The sequence below is a fragment of the Papio anubis genome, chromosome 5 (genome assembly GCF_008728515.1).
Source record: "Papio anubis isolate 15944 chromosome 5, Panubis1.0, whole genome shotgun sequence".
NCBI classification, from domain to species: domain Eukaryota; kingdom Metazoa; phylum Chordata; class Mammalia; order Primates; family Cercopithecidae; genus Papio; species Papio anubis.
This window is the reverse complement of record NC_044980.1, coordinates 141,193,154-141,213,666: the sequence shown is the minus strand read 5'-3', so window position 1 is coordinate 141,213,666 and position 20,513 is coordinate 141,193,154. Positions and strand designations below refer to the sequence as shown.

The 20,513-nt window shown below is 37.3% G+C and overlaps 1 protein-coding gene across 6 annotated transcripts in view; it reads right to left on the bottom strand.

Annotated features, from left to right (window-relative positions):
* Window positions 1–20,513, bottom strand: part of FBXO38 (F-box protein 38) — a 59,029-nt gene that overhangs the window by 9,168 nt on the left and 29,348 nt on the right. For 3 of the 6 annotated variants that reach the window (XR_002522800.2, XM_003900329.3, XM_017960038.3), the window contains exons 10-15: window positions 18,783–18,953; window positions 17,021–17,163; window positions 15,905–16,115; window positions 8,972–9,091; window positions 7,380–7,559; window positions 5,148–5,882 (exon numbers count right to left, since the gene is read on the bottom strand). Coding sequence is in view for 5 of the 6 variants with exons in the window: in XM_003900329.3 (XP_003900378.1) it covers window positions 5,148–5,882; window positions 7,380–7,559; window positions 8,972–9,091; window positions 15,905–16,115; window positions 17,021–17,163; window positions 18,783–18,953 (1,560 nt within the window). In the remaining variant the exon portion in view is untranslated. The remainder of the gene's footprint in view (window positions 1–5,147; window positions 5,883–7,379; window positions 7,560–8,971; window positions 9,092–15,904; window positions 16,116–17,020; window positions 17,164–18,782; window positions 18,954–20,513) is intronic. The other 3 variants (XM_009209350.3, XM_003900330.4, XM_003900331.4) reach the window with 3 other exon arrangements.

Genomic DNA, 20,513 nt, shown 5'->3' with positions numbered 1-20,513 from the left:
TCTACATCAAATATAACAACCCTTCTCATACCTAGGTCATCCTAATAATCTAATAAACATTCCTACTTCCAGTCTCTCTGACTCATCCCATCCTAAATACTATTGGTGAATTGAACTCCTATCTTTCCTACTAAAAAACTTTCAAATTATTGACTGAAGCTTAATGAATGTTTCAATGCTTGACATTTGGAGCTATGCTTCAGCTCTGCCCATTCTCCACACCATACCCTATCATCTCCCACTGCTAATGTCTCCGAAGTCATCAATTGCTCTAGCTTCTTCTGCCCAGAACACCTTTTCTGACCCTACTTTTTGAAATACGACCCATCTGGGAAAGGTCCAACTCAAACACTTAGTTCTAACAAAGCACCCTTGATCCCCACACATTACATACTGCCCTAATAGTTCCTTTTATACTTGTTTTGTTGGTCTAGTTACATAAAAGCTCGTTAAAGGCAACAACACTCTCTTAATTCATCTTTATTTCAATGTCAGTCACTAGCAATGAGATAAAATGAACATTTATTGAATGAACTGGCACTCAACACTTACAGAATGAATGAATGAATGAATGCACCGCAGGTAAAACAGAATAACAAGTATTTACCGAGCTCTTACTGTGTGTCAGGCACTGTTCTAAGGGTTTTACTTGTATTAACTCAATCCTTACAATAGCTCTGAGATGGATTTATTGTTCTCCCTGTTTTACATATTAGGAAACTGAAGCACGGGAAGGTACAAAAACTTGCCACAGTGCTAAATGGGAACCAGGAGTCAAACCCAGGAAATCTAGCACCAGTTACTAAGCTAGAAAACCTGAAATCTTTCATCTGTCAAACCCTGGTTAATAAGGCCCTTATTTACTGGTACTGTTCTGAAGCAATACACTTTGAAATAAGCAAATATTGTCCTTATTTAATTTAAAAACGAGTGCTAAATTCATAGCTAAAACTTAAGCACATATATATTCTAAGAAAATACATTAGTCATCATTCTCGTTTTTGATACTTAATCATACTGTAGCAGAGCATATATAGAATTAAATACAACCGACTTTCACGAATTAAATTACCACCATACTGTTTTTTTAGATAGTACTGCTAATTATAAACATTCCACTTGGTAATTCTGTAATATCAGTAATTCTGTAATCTCAAACATGAAAGATCACAAAAAAAGACAAAGAAATGAGAACGAATACTGCAAATTCCCAAAGGCTTGGGCTTAGATGGGAACCGTAGAGATTCAGTCTGATTTTTTTACACAACAAAATCCTTTCTACACCATTGAAGTCTGTGAAATTCTACTCTGTAAAACAATTCAAAGCAGCTGCTTTGGCTGAAGGCCGAAAAGGAGCCCAAGAGCTCTACCCATCAAACTTCCTCCAAGGACCTTGAAACGAAGCAAAATTCTGGAGTTCCAACAAAACATGAAGACTACTAACCACACAACACAATGTAGGCCTTCTCCCACAGTATCCTGAAGGAACTTCATCCAAAATCAAATCATCTTCATTGACAAGGAACCTTCTAAAGGCAGCACATTTCACCTGATAGCCAAAATTCACAAACCTTTTAAAACCTCTAATAAGTCCTGGCTCCCTCTCCCAGTACCACAACAATGAAAATGAACAAACAAAAAGCAAGCCGGTTTCCACTGCTACATGACAGGGTTCTAGTAAGAATCTTCTCTCAGTAATCTCCTTTTGTGATCTGATTTTCAAGTATCTCACCTTCCTGGATTGCTCTCTCCCTTCCCCCTTAATTTAACAGAGTATGGGGTTCAAAATTAGGTAAAGTTTCCTGCTCTCCAGGGTACCCAAACTGGTAGTTTACATTTTCTAAGAAAAGTTATAAAATGAAGTCACACTTTATACATATATGAGCTTGAAAAACAAACATTTCTGATACATAAGGAAAAAAGTTTGTGTGTTTGTTGTTATTCTCTTATGCCTCCCTCCCTGTTTAGAGAAAATTAATTTTGTTTAGGAACATTTTTTTAGTAATTCAAAACATCCACTAGCATCAACAATACCTCATATGATGGTGTCTATACTTATTATGTTCACAGTTATTATCTAAGCCCCATACCATGTGTAAGACATGGTGCTAAAGGATAGAAATATACTGGTGAAAAAGCAGAGACTGTCCTTGTTCTCATGGAGCTCACAGTCTACCAGAAAGGAAGACAGTAAAACAAGAAATTACAACAGAGTGTGGTTCACATTAATGTTGAAGATGCTACAGAAACAGAGAAAGGCAGATCAATCCAGTCTTGGGGTGTCAGGGAAAGTGTTTAACATTTATAGCAACTATTTTAATCTTAAATGTTATTCTTTGACAATCCAATTATTTATTTCTCTAATATTTACTTTATAAATTGTTATACAGTGAGGATTAAAAGCAACTTACAGGTATTTATTCCCAAAATATAAATTCACAAAACAATTATATTAGCTTCTAAAATGGCTTTAACACTCCACAGGGTCATAAATTAAAAACCAAAGATCTCAAATGTTACTTTTTTTTGAACTGATTTTTAAAAATCTTTAACATTCAAGTTTTTTCCTTTATTAGTTTGGATTTTTCTCTTTAAAAAACATGCCAGATTAAAAATAATTTGGGCCGGGCACGGTGGCTCATGCCTGTAATCCCAGCACTTTAGGAGGCTGAGGTGGGTGGATCACCTGAGGTCAGGAGTTTGAGACCAGCCTGGCCAACATGGGGAACCCCTGTCTCCACTAAAAACACAAAAATTAGCTAGGCATGGTGGTAGGCGCCTGTAATCCCAGCTACTCGAGAGGCTGAGGTAGGAGAATCACTTGAACCCGGGAGGTAGAGGCTGCAGTGAGCTGAGATGGCGCCACTGCACTCCAGCCTGGGCGACACAGAGGACTTCATCTCAAAAATAATAATAATAATAATAATCATCATCATCATCATAATTTGTAAGCCACCCAAATAACTTCTTGTCCTTTCCAAAAGGGACTATAATAATATTAAAATCAGTACTTTGATATCTACCCCAAAAAACTACTATTCAAAGTAAATAGACATTTTTATAAATCTAAAATATATTAGCAAATAATTTACCTAGTATAACCATGTTACAGACATTAGAAGTCTTCTCAAATTGAAAAAAAAATCACATAATAAATGCAATAAGAAGCACTACATAAATATTTTCTTTATTTTAAATCCAGAGAATGATTTAACTTAAAAAAGTTCTAGACATGAAAAAAGTCAGAATAAAATAGTTAAGGGATAAGCAGAACACCAGGCAAAAAATAACATCAAAATTTCAATGGTTAATATGAAGGTTCTGTATTAAAAACAAAACAACAAAAAACGAAAAAATTTTATCAAGACATGTAAGTAAAACGGCAAACATAACAGTCCCTAAACAGGAAGACTCAGTGCTGTTAAAATGACAATTATGTTTCAGTTATCAATTGAATGCAATTCCAAACAAAAAGCAAGATTAGTTTTTGGAACTTGATAAAAATATTACAAAGCATATCTATAAAAATAAATGGCAAATGCATGGCTAGTCAAGGAAATTTTGAAAAAGAATAACGAAAGAAGACAGAACACTGGAACAGAAGAGAATGACCAGAGATTAACCTAAGTATGTCTAAGAATTTAGTAGATGAGAAAAGAGCGTTTCAAAATAATAGCACAAGAATAGACATCCATAACCAGTACTGAAACAAGCTGGTGATGGTTTGGAATAAAAATTTAATATTAGTTCCCACAGATTGAAATAAAATTCCAACTGAACTAAGGAACTAAACCGAAATCAATGAATAAAGGAATAAGAAGATGGGCACAATTATCTGAACCAAGTGTAGGAAAGGCCTTTCACCGTATAAAAATGAACTCATAAAGGAAAACACGCAGATCTGACTTTGCAAATATGAAAAATCACACAACAAAAGGTGTCATAGGAGGCAGATACTGTTTACTGGGCACAGAGTTTCAGTTTGGGATGATGAAAAAGTTCAGATGGTTGGTGGTGACAGCTGCATAACAAGGTGAATGTATTTAGTGCCGCTGAATTACACACTGTACTGAATGGTAAAGTTATATCTTACCACCAATTTTTTAAAAAAGATATTATCAAACATTTACAATTGAAGCTGGGAAAAGTATTTTCACCATATGGCAGAACTACTGTTTGCAAAGCATAAAAAAGTCTTCAAATAAAACTCATCTATTTCAATGAGTTTATGCAACTATGGTAACTAGCACACAATTAAGGTCTCAAATGTATCTTATGAAAGCTTACTTTTGTTCTGTTTAGCTCTGTATGATTCAATTACTTCTGTTTAGAATATACAAAAAGCACTGACTGCCTATGTTCTGGGACTGATTTTAATATTTTAAAATTGAGGGCTACTTGAAGAAAATTAAAATACATTTATTATTCACTGTCAGGTAGTAATGATATAATAAGGGCAGGAAAGAGTACTTAAAAATAAGATCAGAAATAGAAACAGACTTATGATTAATAAATGTGCTTATACCCATTCCACCCAATCCCTTGGCTATACATTATAAACATTAATGAAATTAAATACACATTATTTGTTCTGAGTATTTTCACCAAAATAATTCTCAGCCAAACCATTTACTTACCTGCTTATCTCCTGGCAAACCTTACTTGAACTGAAGCAAAACTAGATTTCTGAAAAAATTACTAAGTCCTGCAGAGACAAAGAGAGGGCTATACCCAGGAAGCTGCACTGAGATGTGCTGCCCCAGCTCCAGCAACGTCAAGTCCTTGCCTTTTGGCTAAGGTTTAAAACTTTCCTAAGTTAAGACTTCTCTAAGTGTGTGATGGTAGCAGAGTTCATCTACTGGGGCTTAGGTGTCAGTCAGTGTTATATTTAGGGAAAATATACACAGTGCCACTTTCCTTAAAAGCTGAACTGCTTGAGATTTCCAGGTTGGACATTGTATAAACTGTTTTACACCCCCACCCACCAAACCATTGCTGAAAATTAGTTTAAAATCTGCAAGACCCACAAAACCCCAAAACAGAATTTAATTTGCCAAACTGGCTTTTTGTAAGAAAACTCATGAAACAAGTTCATGCCTTTCTGCAGCCCTACCCTGCAGTTGCTAATCCTAGGAGCATTGTCATACCTGACTCAGATACCAGCAGTACATGGGACAGTCTGCTCCTGGCCCTGGTTAGGGGCCTCCGAGGGTAGTCTTCATTAGACTGCACGTCACAACTCTCAGGCTGGGAGCTCCCCCTCCTGTCCTCACCTGTAGCCCCAGAGCCACTCCCATTAGTCCTCTCATCATGTGCTGGGCCTGAAGACCCCCCTTGTGGCAGAGTCCTAAAGGAAAAGGCGGATCTCGTACCATCCGGGCCATTCACAACACAGGCTCGGCTGGTTGAAGGACGTTCCTCATCAGAACACCTGCTAGTTCTCCTTTGGGATTCCTGGGGCCTGTGACAGCAGCATCTGGGGCAGACAGAACTCTCTGCATCTCCCTCCTCCATGGCCTCAGAGTCCTCTGACCCACCGGGGGAGCAGGCACACTGCCTGGACACATCCACTTCTGTAGGGCTAGGCTCGGAAGAGCCGCCGCTGTTCACCGTCCTTACAAAGTCGGGGCTTTGAGAAGCAGTGCTGTGTGAGCTGGAGTTTCCCACTGTGCTGGCGGTGGTGCTGCTGCAGCTGGGATAAACATCCTTGTTTTTTTTCTTTTCAGGAATATCCCTAGCTGCTTTCATATCGGCTTTGATCTGCTCACTGGTGACCTGACAGCCTTTCTCACAGCTGCTTTCCTCGAGGGGAAACTGCTTCGACTGGCCCATCTGATGGGAGTTGTACCTCTTTCGAAGTGGAGTCTTGCCTTTTCCACTTACTGCTTATAGAAAAAGAAGAACGGCCCGAGGAAAAGAAAAGATTTCAGTACAAATTCTGGACAACACGCAAGAGTAAATTTGGAACAGGAAATAATGTATACTAAACACTAATTTTCCTAAAGTATAACTGTGATCACATCATTGAGCTGCTATAAAATTCTCTATGGCTCCCTAGTGTCTACCTGGTTTATACTCCTTAGCTATGCCTTCAAGCCTCACTATGATCTAATTCCAAACCATCTTTCCATGTTGTCCCCTCCATATACATTCTACATTCCAGCTCCAGCTTTTCTCTCAATATACCCTTGCTTTACTACCTCAGGGCCTTTGTTCTCACCAATTTGTCAGCCCTGGTCCTCTACTCCATCTCTTCTGCACTCCCACCCCAAATCAACTGTGGTTGCAGTATGTGCCCTGTAATATTACTACCTATTGTTTTTGACATGACTCTTCAACCAGACTAGAACTTCTGTAAAGAGAGACCATGACTTACTCATCTCTGTATCCCTCACAGTGCCTAACACAATACCTGGGGCACAATAAAGCTCAATGAAGATATAAAGGAATAAATAGGTTTTGTCTGGCCAACAGAGGATTTAGTTGCTAAATTTAGAAACTGCACTGTCTGGGAAAGTTAGGTTAGTCAGCTGGTCATATTACTTTTCCTAAATTTCAGTTTCCATAAAACCTTCTTTCAACCACAGTATAAAGTTATCTGAATCTCTTAAAAGAAATAAAAATTGAATAATCAGCCAATGATTAGCAAATTATTCCAAGTCCAAAGAACTAAACTTTCCAGATAATAGTACTACATAAATGTTTCAGGGTCAGTGTTAAATGTGTATTGAACATTCAAAAATATTGAGTAAGGGTACCCAAGGAAAAATGACTGGACAATTTGTAAAAAATATATCCTTTGCTAAAAGTGGTAAGCACATGGTTCGGAGAAACAAAAGGGAAGGAAAGACAAGGAAGAAGTATGAACTTCAAAGTTAAGAGAAGTACAGTTTCTTGGTGAGGCATTGCAGAGGGTTGTTGCCTAGATTTAAAGGGATGTGAGGGATTATAAAAATGTACTTTAGGACTCCTTCAAGCACCAAACTAGCCACCAATACTCATTAAGCACAACTGGACAGATTATCAACTGGTGAATGGTTGCTTTTCATTGCTCTGGATGACTCAGTAGTCATCTCTTACATGAGGCACAGGCTTTTCACTCACTAATCTCTGACACCCTGATGCCACAACTAAAGCCTCCACTGTAGACTTAGAATCCTTCTTTTCTTCCCTGAGCCCTCATTCCACACCACTGTTGTGTTGTATTGCCTACAAGAGCACCACCCAGATTTCCCTCTTACTTGGGCAAGTGCATTCCTTGCTTCCTGTCACATTCCATAATATATGTTAACTGCACCCAAGTTGTCATATTAAGGCCAAGTGTGTCAGTTCTGATAGTGACTGTCATTAACAGTTCAGAGAAAGACATAATTTCTCACCTGACAATTCCCTGGACTGCACTGACTCTCCAGTTTTCTCTTCACGTTCAGAGTAACGCCGAGTACCGTTCTTAGGAATCCAGACTTCTTGGAGTTCTAGACTATCTTCTTCATCATCGCTCTCTGAATCATGAACAGTAATTGGGGTTGGTTTTACTACACGCTGAAGACCACTGGGTCCTAAAAAAGAAAAAGTACAGGCCTAACAGTTACTTTTTGTGCAAGAAAGGGTCTAATACGAAGTACTGTTTCCAGGGCTCTGGAATCAATAGAGATGCTTTGTGGCTCTAGGCAGCCTCCCCTGGCACACATTTTAACTGATAATACACTTGGATAAGATACTGTGAAAGCAACTTAACTCTAAACCATTATGTCAACATTAAGTATGATTAATATGCCAACCAACTTGATGCATTTCTAAAGGCAAATTAAAATAGACACTCATACAGCATTCCCTTGCAGGACCTTCACTACTTCAAAGAGTAGCATAAAATCATCCTAAAAATAATCTAAATAACAGTGATAATAATTTTAAAAATAAGCTACATATTTTCTCAATTTTTCAAACATATGAGCCAAGGTTAAGTAAATGAAGATGAATTCAGAAATGTATGGGACTGGTAAACAAGACTGTATTCTTTGAGTATGGATCTATCTCATTAGATGTAGCAGATATATTTTTGAAGGCTAGATGCATGTTACCTTTTGGTTGAATATGTGTATTTATGTAAAAAATGTTTTATCTGCTTGGCAGTATAGCTTTTAAACCTAGTTCTTATAACCTAATTCTCTCTGACAAGTGACTAATATTAGCTCCATCAATAAATGTATGCTCCGAGGAACCTAGCTTTTTTCCTGTCACACTGTACAATGCCTGACACAGAGTAGGCACTCAATAAATATTTGTTGAATGAGTGACTGCATCTGTCACACACTTAAAACAGGATAGCATATTTTCCATTCAAAGACAAGGCAGCATTCCAACAGGCAGGGAATGAGAAAACTTGAGTTTTCTCAATTTCAATTCTATCCCTCGATTACTGGCTGACTGGTGTTGAGCACATCATTTAAATTTTTGAAAGAAAATTAATTCCCCCATCTGTAAAATGAAAGGCTGTGCGAGTTAATCTTTAAGGGCCTACGACTCTATATCTTGTCTTAAGTCAGCCAATGGCAAACAGAGGCTAAGTTTTGGTCTGTTTACTAAACCAGGTCAACTTCTCAACTGCTCCTCCTCTCTAACTGAATTGAGGGGAGGGCAAAAGCAGAATATTTAATCAGGTCATTTATTTTCCCATCAACAATTTGAGTGCTTTCTTTTTCTACACATACACGGATACACACATGCACATGTGGCTATACAGAAAAAGCAGTTGTTGCTGCAGTCACAAATAATAAAAGACAAACTTTAGTGACATATATATACATGCAACGAGAATACCAGCAATGTATTACAGTTCTCAGTAATCAATAGCATAAAACACATCATTAGCTGAAAGGTCAGAAAACAACCATTCTCGGTGTCTCACGTACTTCATTAGAGTTAGGCCACAGTTTCAGAATGATGAATGTGGGGTAGATCACATGATTACCTGCTTGTTCCTCATCAACATCCACAGGAATAATTGCCTGGCTGTGAGCTGGAGTATTATTTCCACTCTCGGCCACCACCTCTCCATCTTCTTGGACGATGTCTTCCATCTCATTTAATGCTTAAACAAAAATATACACAAAGTAAAAACCAAGAGAAGTATAAAGAACTACAATGGCAGGCAAAACTGTGGCCGCCCTAAGAATTGAACAGTCCCGCTGATTACTAGGCCTGCCCTGAAAGAATAGCATATACTGCATATACTGTGCTTGTTACTGCAGACATTAAGAAGTATTTAATCAGTCTACAGGAGAGAAAATCACAGATGGGAAAGAAACATTTGGTGGAGAAAGCCCATCAAACTCATACAAACTCAAACTGTTAACAAAGAAACAAGGCAAAACATGATTAAGCCAAAAAGATACCATTCAGATTAACGTCACTGAATTATATGGGAGAGGTTTGAAATTTCATGGGGACAGTGGGAATTGCTTTGGTTTTAAATATACACAATAGCACACCTCCCCCTGAATAATTGTCCAGCTCTAGCCTGCAATATCTATATTTCAGTCATTGCCAAAATGAGAAATGACCTTGCCTAGAAATCTTTCATGATAAAAACCAATCAATTTTCTTCTTTCATTCAACTGACTAACAATTATGAGTAGCAGTAATTAATGTGTACATACTCTATGGCAGGCTCTATGCTAAATGTTTATAGAAACATTTTCTTACTTATTTCTCATAGCAATCAGGCTAGCATTATTATTAGCCTGATTTTTGCAGTTGAGGAAATGGAGGCCTAGATGTTTTAATAGTTTGCTAGGATTTAAATTGAACAGTTTCTAGAGCCTACTACACTACAGAAACTACGAGCAGGTGGGAAATTTATACTCCTTGCTCTCAAAGAGGATGAACACATTCTGGCAAAGATGTTAGACACATAAAATAAGGTCAGAATATAATTGCTAAGACCTATAACAATTCAAAAGTGCAAAGGGAACATAGACAAGGAGCACCTAATTCTCTAATTGGGTCAAGGAAGGGTTCACTGAAATAAGGTAACATTTCATATACTACCATACCAGGAAGAATGCTACATTTTTCGGAAGAATAGTGGTCCAGTGGTAACAAAAAACAGTATCTGTGTTGTGATAGGGATGCAAAAGAAAAAACAAGGCTAAAAAGGTAGCCTGGGCTCCAGATTGTTAAAAGCTTAGAAAGCCTTGCTAAAAAGCTTAGAATTGTTTGCTGTAGGCAGAGGGAAACCACTAGAAGGTTTTTATGCAGGGAATGGCATGAAAAGAAGTACATTCAAATATTAACGTGATAAGGTTTTCCAAAGCTGCTGAGCGACTGCTTTTAGGTTGCCAGAATAGCCTGTGCAAACATTTAATATGATACCCAAAAGTTGTTTAAACGATTTCTTTGCATACATTTGAATACTTACTGAGCGTCTACTACAATTTGTTAGTATTCCTTGGAGCTGAAAAACAGTGGTGATATTCAAGATCCCTAGTCTCACGGCTTACTCTAGTTGGGGAAGAAAAAATTTAAAAAATAAAAATAAAAACATCAGATAGTAATGTCTTATGTAACAAAAAGTGCGATGTGACAGAGAATAAACTAGTGGCTGCTTAAGATCAGATGGCAAGGAAAGACATCTCTGAGATTAACATTTAAGCTAAGAACTAAAAGTCAAGAAGGAGCCAGCCATGAAAAGATGGAGGGAGGGAATTCTAAGAGGCAGTAGTTAGTGCAATGGTAGACGCCAGCTGTCATGCTCAAGCATGATGTAGTGGTGGAGGTAGTACAAGATGAGGGCAGGCCAGATCATACAGCAGTTGGTGGTCCAATTCAAGAACCTGGATCTTATTCCAAGGCAATGGGAAGCTATTAAAAAGTTTTGAGTAAGCTATCAATATTGTCTGGTTTGTTAAAAGACTGCCCTGGCTGCTGTAAGAACTAATTTTGGCTGGGTAAGAAAATAGGCCAATTTTAAAGCTATTAAAACATTTAGGTTAAAAAAAAGAGAAAGGTCTGATGTAGCGGTAGTACAATGGGAAAGGAGAGATGTAGGCATACTGGAGAGATGTATTAGAGACATTCAACAAGATTTGGTAAATGACTTGGAGAGCAGTTAGGAAGTAAAGAAAAAAGCATAATGTCTTGATTTTAGTCTCTGGTAATTAAATCGCATTGTGGTGCCTTTGGGCTAGTGAAGACACAAATGATTCTTGGTTTTGACAAAAAGCATAATGTCTTGACTTTAGTCTCTGGTAATTAAATTGGATGGTGGTGCCTCTGGGCTAGTGAAGATACAAATGATTCATGGTTTTGACTTTTTTCCTTTGTTGGAAAATATTTTATCATTATGGTAGTACATCTTTTTCAGAACAGTTTTAACTTACAGAAAGTTATATATATGTATACATATATATTATACATACATACATATGTATGCTAACTTATAATCAAGTATCAATATTCACCAAATGTTTTGTTTAGCTGAAATGTTACTTCAGCTGTAAAAAAAAGTGTTATAAAGAATTCATTGCCTCTTAACAAAATAATTTTTATGCAACGAAATTGTTGCATAGATTAATAGAAATGTACTATCAGACATAATATTTAGTGGTTGACAACTACCTGCCCCAAAGTATAAAACAAAATACATTTACTGGTTTTTTTTTTTCAGACTGCAAACCCCTTAGGCTTCAAAAATAAAAATTTTACAAAATCAGTGGTTTTCAAAGTATAGTCCCAGACCAGCAGCATCAGCACCATCTGGGTACTTGCTGAAAATTCAAATTCTTGGCTGGGTATGGTGGCTCACGCCTATAATCCCGGTACTTTGGGAGGCCAGTGTGGGTAGATTGTGAGGTCAGGAGATCGAGACCATCCTGGCTAACACAGTGAAACCCCATCTGTACTAAAAATACAAAATATTAGCTGGGTGTGATGGCATGCGCCTGTAGTCCCAGCTACTTGGGAGGCTGAGGCAGGAGAATTGCTTGAACCCAGGAGGTGGAGGTTGTAGTCAGCCAAGATCATGCCACTGTACTCCAGCCTGGGAGACAGAGTGAGACTCTGTCTCAAGAAAAAAAAAAAAATCAAATTATTGGCTTGGAGCACTGGCTCACACCTGTAACCCCAGCATTTTGGGAAGCTGAGTTGGTTGGATTGCTTGAGCCCAGGAGTTGAGACAGCCTGGGCAATACATGAGATTCCATCTCTATTTAAAAACAAAAACAAAACCATATTATCTAGCCTCACACAGACCAAATAACTGGAACTCTGAGCGCAAAAATCAGCAACGTGTTTTAACAAGTCCTCCAGGTGATTCTGATGCACACTCAAGTTTAAAAACCACTGCCATAAATAAAACTGCAGAGCAATTTCACTTGGCAGTCAATTTAGGCTAACTGGGGTGGAGGGATGAGAAAAGAGGTTCACCATGATGCCATATTTAAAAGCATTAAGTACCTGGAATGTATGTTTTAAATCAAGAGAGAAAATTAGTTAAATGATGTATAGGTAAAACTATGCTTTAAAGTTATAATTACTTAAAAAGTAGTTACATAAAAATAGACACTATGCTTTAGCAATTACAGAAGCATAATTTTGATACTTATAGGCAAATGTAAATTGTTAAAAAAAAATGAACATTGTGGGGCACAGTGACTGACTCATGCCTGTAATCCTAGCATTTTGGGAGGCTGAGGCATGAGGATCACTTGAGGCCAAAAGTTCAAGACCAGACTGGGCAATTCAGTGAGACCCTATCTCTACATAAATTTTTTTGAAAAATCAGCTGAGAGTGGTGTCACGCATTTGTAGTCCCAGCTACTCAGGAGGCTCAGGTGGAAGGATCACTTGAACCCAGGAGTTTGAGGCTACAGTGAGCTATGATCACGCCACTACCCTTCAGCCTGAGTGACAGTGAGACTCTATCTCAAAACAAAAACAAAAACAAAAACAAAAACACAAAAACAACAACAAAAAAACCCCACCAAAAATTGTAAACATTTATTCTTATTCTAGAATGCTGCAAAATTCAGGTAATCAAGTTACATTTTCAGCTAACTAGCTCATAATTGAGTACTCTAAGTTATAAGACTTCTGAAAGTACAAATTTAAGATAATATCCTGCCAAATTATAAAATTTTGATAAATATAGTAACTGTGAAACAATAAATCATAGTTTTGTTGGAGTTAATTTATACAAATTAAATAGCTTTTAAAATTATACAATGCCCCTCTTTTATAGTAAATTACCTCATGCAAGCTGAAGAAGTTAAATACAATAGAGCAATTAAGACTGGTGCTGCTTCATTCTGGGGCTGGTCCAAAACCAAGTAAAGGCCATGCATGTAAAGATTTGTTTTAAGACTCAAGGTCTCCCTCTGTCACCCAGGCTGGAGTGTAATGGTGTGATCATAGCTCACTACATTCTTGAAAACTCCCTACTCAAGCCATCCTCCCGCCTCAACCTCCTTAGCTTATAGGCACGTGCACTGCACCCGGTCCAGACGTGAAAAGTCTTCAAATTGTATATAAAGGAGAGTGAACATGTTAATACCCATTTCAAAGAAATTTTTAAATTATTATTTTCACTTGAAGATGTGAACCATCAATATTAGTCAACTGTTTAACATAATTCCCCATTACCCCTTTTATTATGAAGCCTTGTATTTCTCTTTATTTCAACCAAAGATCAGTCTTTTTCTAGTTCCTTATTTTGTGTGTGGGGGGGGAATCTAACTTATATGTGTGTGTGTGTGTTGTGTGTGTGTGTATACATGTTTAATAACAAATACAACTGAACACACTACCACGTGGGAGTGACCTGTGGAATCTAATGTTTTCTATCAATCTTCCTTTCTCTACAAATGCTGCCATTGCCTCTGGTTTTCTTAGGCTTCCTCTTGTTGAAGCTGTTTAATCCTTCAATCCTGGCATTTATGTATGCTTTATACAATTATGCTTTATACATTATGTATTTATTCTTTGCTTCTCAGGATTAAACAGCATTTTGAAGATACTGTACTTGACAATAGTCCTAGGTAACTGCTGAAGCTGAATCCTTTCATTGTAATTATGGCTTCTTAAATCAAAATAGCTTATCCTGTATCTTGTGTATTTGGTTTTTATGCCAAATCTCTCATCTTCTGAAACCATATTTACAAATCAAATTAAGATGTAAGTTCCATTTTCCTTTCTTAAATCAAATACAGATACAAATTAAATCAAATATGTTGTTGAGTATCTTTTTGGTCCTTGTTGCAACAATATGTGATTTCACAACGGCAGGTATTCTCCACTGTACTGAGAAGAAGTCTATGGCAAATTAATCTTCTAGTGAAGTCTATAATCTGTGTGTCAACTCAAACCAAAAATGAGTTCACAGGATTTGGGTAGTTCTGAATGGCAGCTGCTGTAAGTTTCCCATGTAGAGTCCATGTCCTCTGACACGCAGATCTTTATGGTGGTAGTAACCTGTACTAGGTACCGTAGCACTCAGGACAACAAAGCAAAGGGACAATATGTGACTGTCTTGCCCTCTCGTTCCCTTAACACCTGTTGGCTCTGCACTTTTATTTTTGCATTTTTAAGGGAGATTGTTGGGGAAAGATTTTACCTAGGTTTGAAATGCGTAAGAGTACACCATGGACATAAAGTACAGAGCTAGACAGCTGCATTTACTGCAGAAAAGTATAAAAGTCAAGGCTGGAAATAAAGATTTGGATTTAATACCATATAGCTGGTACTAAAACCTTGAGCTTGAGTGAAAATGTGTAGAGAAAGCTATCGTGGACAAAAGTGGAACACAGGAGGTGCCACAAGCAAAGGAAAATGAAGTAGGAGAAAAATCAGCAAAATGGTTTCAGAGATGCCGAGAGAAGAAAGTGTCTCAAGAGTGTACAAGTCTAGGCAACAATGTTTAATGCTGCTGAGATGTCAAATTAGATGAAAGTCGCGAAATGACCTTCAGATTCAGTAAGACAATCACTAGTGACTTTGCCAAGAGCCAAAGTGGAGAGTTCTATAGGGACCAAGTGAGATGAGAAAGTGAAGACATTGTCTATAGATGATTCTTTTGTCAAAAACTGTATACTCAGAGTGCCCCTAAAGGAAATCATGCCCTGTACACAGTACATCTCATTGTAAAAGCAGGTACATAGTATCGGAGTACCCTATTTCTCATTAATTACTATGTGCAAGAGTAGGCAAATGGGGAGCAACAAAAGGATGGCTAGAAAAGATTCCTTTTCTAGTTCCTAAGCGTGAACTGGGAAACTGGAAAATTTGGTAACAAAACAATCTTACATCACTTCACTCATCAACAGAGGGATGGATGGAGCACCTTCACACATGGGTTGGCACACCGTAAGTATTCAGTATATATTAACGAACTGGACAGACAATTACATAAATGAAATAGAATAGTCCTTCTTAGCTAATGTACTTAATCTGCTGTGTGGAAGTGAAGACCTAATGATTAAAGGTACATGAAAGGTGCCAATGTGTAGCCCATGGTTGGTATTAATCTTTCAGTTCTTCAAATATCCAGAAATGCTCTTAATGTTCATGCTATCCATTGGTCTGGGAGACAATAAAAGATACTCCTTTGTCTAAATCCTGAAAGTTCAGTCTCAGACCTCAAGAGTTACCACTCTACCCTAATTTCCCCGGCATCTGTAATCCCTCCCATTCTGTAAGTATTCTTACACAGTCTGTGGACAAAAACAGTTTTGAAACAAGCAAGAAAAGAGAAAAATTTCACCTACTCCCTCATGTTCCTTATCAACTAACTTTCCTCAGTGTGGAAAGTGACAAGTTGAAACAGGGGCAAAAGGGAACAGGATAAAGCAGAAATACAATACAAAGTAAAAATCATTTCTGTGTGGAGCTCACAAAAGATCTGGGTTACCGTCAGCTGCAAACTGCTGCTCTCCTGGCTGTAGATCTTGCCGAAAGTCATTCTCCTCGTCTGAGTCATCTGGGTGATGGTGATTGTTGTCGTGGATGTTGGCATTGTTATTCTGGGCATTGTTATCGTCATTGTTGGAGTTCTGGTTGCTAACAAGAGCTGATGAAACCCCAATTCCTGTGCCTGCACTCAGACCAACTCGAGCACAACCCTAAGGCAAAACCAAAACACATATGTTTATTAATTTGGGTTAGTATCTATCACTTCATTTTTAATATCCCTTCATTTCACCTTTACATTAGAACTAATATTTATATAGTACTTATTTATGAAATGCTTTCACATACACATAGAAAATCTTATTTAAGGCCTGCAACACTTCAAGATAGATAAAGGGTTACTGGCTTAATTTATAGATGAGGAGTCACACAAGGAGAAGAGATCTGCCCAACAGCACATGGCCAGTAAGTGGTACAGCTGCAATTTGAAACCAGGATTCTGACCTCGAATCCTGAGCTTTCCCCATTATATTGTACCGCTTCAACAGTGGGAATGTAACCATTAATAACTGATAAGAGAGAACACAAATGGTTGAAGGATTAAGTTTTTAATTACCTTAACAGTACAAAGTTCTATATGTTAAGCAGTTTGAAAATAACATTTTGTAAAACGGGGCAACCTCAGATTTCCCAGGCTATACAACTTAACAGAAAGATAGCAGCAAAGTAAAACACTCCCCAAATAAATCCTTAATTCTTATTTATACTTTGGGTTCCTAATTAGATTTAATCTACCAATGAATTATTCCACGTAATAATTTCTGTCTTAAATTTCCAGCCTCACCCTCACCTTACCTTTTGTTTATATACTAACAGAGACAGCTTCCACTTACTTCTTCCTTACCCTTCCCCAGAGAACCCTTAATTCTCATTGAGAAGAATGAGAGGCCATGCATTATTACAACCTTTATGCTTTCACGGAGGCTGGCAGTAAAAAGTCTGACTATAACACTGTAAAGGCATATTGTTGAAAAGAAAAAAAAAAAAAATCACAGGCTGTCTTTATTTTCTTTCCTGAGTATCAAAATAAACAAAAACTCCCTCAAATGTATCTTACCTTGGGTGGTTCACGAAACATCTGATCCAGTGAAATAAACTCTAGGCTGGGTAACAATTCAATAAACTGGCCAAAAGAGTCCAGCTTCAAAGCATGGCACCGTACTAGGTTGATATCAACCAATCGAGTCCATCTTGAGTGGTCTGTTGAAGAAATGACATGACCAGAGAAAACATAAGTAACACTTTCCCCATTACTGATGAATTTTGATACAGGTCACAAAGACTTTCAAATCCTTTTTTATTAAATAACTTTTCCTTTTTTTCATGACTTCTAAAACCTGATGATTCTAAATTATGATGTTTACATACCTAATTCCATTGTGAGAACTAAATGGCCTGGGGAACATTAATTTGAATCCAATCAGCCCTGATTTAAATGTGATCCACTCAACAACCTACATGGCTTTTCAACAATAGGACACTGAATTAAAAAATTATGGCATATTTATTTAATAGAACATCATGTAGCTATTTCAAAAGAATGAAGGAGAGTTTAGTATGCTTGCTGACATGGAAAACTCTCCAAATTATACTTAGTACAAAAACAAGCTATAGGACAGTGTATACACAGTAAGATCCTTTGGTATAATATAAATTATTTTTAAATGCTATACACATATATGCTGCAATATGCATAATTTGTCCAGAAAAATATACAAAAAACTGTTGATGATGGTTACCTTTGAGAAGAGGAGAGTTTTCATTTTGTACCTTTCTGTACTGTTTGAAATTTATCAAGTGCATGTATTACTTTTATTTTTTTAAGTGTTAACAGGAATTCTGAGTGATGGGATTATAGGCCATTTTTTGTTTTCTTCTTTATACTCTTCTGTATTTAAGAAAACAAACAAACCAAAAACCCAATAAATGTTATTTTTTTAAAGTCATCTACGCCTGCTACATCCTAAAGTTCATATTTCCCAGTAACTTCTTGGTTCAGCAGGGCCAGGGATAGAATTTAACTGCTGCTGGCACATGAGACATGACTATATTAATGAGTGATCTCAGCAGAGGTCCCAGCCCTAAAACAAGCCTGGATAGTAGCTTTGTGAGGAGATACAGATCCCGGTAAAGTGACTCAACAGCAGAGGAGGCTGTTCTGTAGGTGTCAGTGAGAGGCTTTGTCACAAGTACAACTTTCTCGGGCTCTCAATTTATTTAATGGTTTGTAAATTTCGGTATTTAAGAAGGGCCTTTAAGACAACAGATGACATTACTCTGAGAGGAAAATGAACTCCCACCATAAGGGAAAAATATCAAGTGCAAAAGTCACACTTCTACATATAGGAGATTGGAGGGGTAGGTCTGAAATAGACTGGGATTTCTAGTCAATAGAAATTTTTATCTCAGGTTAATGTCACTCAATGAAAGTTCAAAATACATACCTACTTTGTCCTTTCAGATGATGTGCCATTGTGAAGATAATTCTGAGAAAATAACTACACTATCCTAAGTCCCAAGTAGCAATGAACTAAGCTTAATTTTATATTCCTAGCCCAAAGAAGTACATATAAAAATCAGGGCACTTGAATCCACAACCTGGAGAGTATAAATTTCCAGGTAGAAACCTTCAGAAGTTTAAAGAGGCATTGAATACACTTCCAACTAGTTATCAAAGGTTACCAGAACTTGTATGAACAATCCAAACGAAATACCTACAGTTTACATTAGGAATGCAATCATATCACACATAGAAAACAAGGACAATTGTATTATTTCAGTATCAGTAAAACATAGCTGTATTTGTAAGTCTGTAATACCTGAGATCCAATTGTATGGGTTGTGTAGATGAGGGCAATTGTAAATTGCCAGATATTTGATACAGGAAAAAACTTCATTGACTGCTTTCATCCCTATATCAGTGATGATACCAGGATTTTCTACCACATCAGCCAAACCATACTTCACCAGATCCGCATTAGCCATTCTGCCTAAAAAGACCAATCAATTTTTTAAAAAAGTCAAATTCTTAAGTGTTAGGGAGTGTTACCAATTTTGTATCTTACCAGTCAGCATAAAAAGTCTCTACCATCATTCTGTATCATCTGCTTATCGGGTTCAGGTATAATTTTAGGTTAGGTATTATTTACATATAGTAGCAGTTCTTATGCAAAATAATAAATTATATTAAAAGTCAAAGGACAGCTAGTAGGAAAAATTATTTCCAATTGTTTAGAGAAGAAAAAAGGCAAAAATTCTTAAAGCATAAGTGAGGACATATCATACTGGTTCACACGATGGTAAAGTTTTAGCTTTATCATTTAAAAGGAAAACAAAATCTTAAAAACTCAACTCCCTCACAGTAAAATGATGTTCTTGAAGCCCAGTGTGGACATGTGTAAAGAAGGGTAAACTCTGAGAATTTAAGATTCATTGTTACAACCCATGGCACTGGTTAGTAACATCTATTTATATCCTAAAAGTGCACTTCTTAACTCAAACACATGCCACTGGGCTTTAGTGCCTACTCTCTGGTCACACACTAGGGGTTTGGGAATACGTAAAGGAGGATCCTTTATCCTAGATCATGCCACTGGGAATCACACCTCATCTCTTGCCTCTTATCACTTCTCCCATCTGCCTGTCCCCTCACACTCCAAGATTCTATTAGTTCATAGTTACATCTTTAGTGTCTAGCATAGTGCTGGGGATACAAGAGCTCATGGGGATACATGTCTCTCACAGTCTGCAATCAATCAATACGCAGGACAAAGAAAACACTGCCGCTCCGGTGAAGTTGTCCTGAATATCACAGGGGTTTACACCTTTAGCTAGAACATGTTTAAAACAATCCATCTTCTCCAAACTTCCAATTTTACTTTCCATAGAGTTTACAGTTTTTCTCCTAGAGTTCCTATTTTTGGTATTTCCTGGCACTTCTTACAGATTTCACCTTAATCCATTCTTTACAATTTAGCTGAGCTATTTTCTTTAGCTCCTGGTAAGGACCTTTTCCCTGCTCTTTGGACTTGAGACGAAACTTGCATTTTCCTTAAGATAGGGTAAACCTTGAACTGACCCTGTTTCCTGGGCACTACCTGAATAAATGCTGTAACCTAACATGACAAATCAATGTTTCGCATTTAGTTTTTTGAGATGACCAACCACGTTTCTACTCTTGGGGCTTCCTGCTTGCCACACTCCTTCAAAATCCTGATGATATCACTTGAGATTCATGTTTGTTTTTCTTTTCAGCCCACAGGTCAGCTAAAAGTAAAAGCTATCATTTATTGAATACTTCCTAAGTGTCAGAGATTGTTGTAAATGTATATATCACTTTTCCCTTGATTCCTCAGAGCTACCCAAGAGAAAAGCAGGAAATCACCTTATCTTCATTTAAGAAATGAGAAGAATGAACTTGCTTAGGTCTCATGATTAGTAACAGACAGGCCTCAATTCTCTCTCCCTCAAGCTCTAGGACTAAATTCCTAGGACTCTAGGGCTACGACTATATTTTTTTCTAAAATTTTCACTGAGTTATACATCTCTAT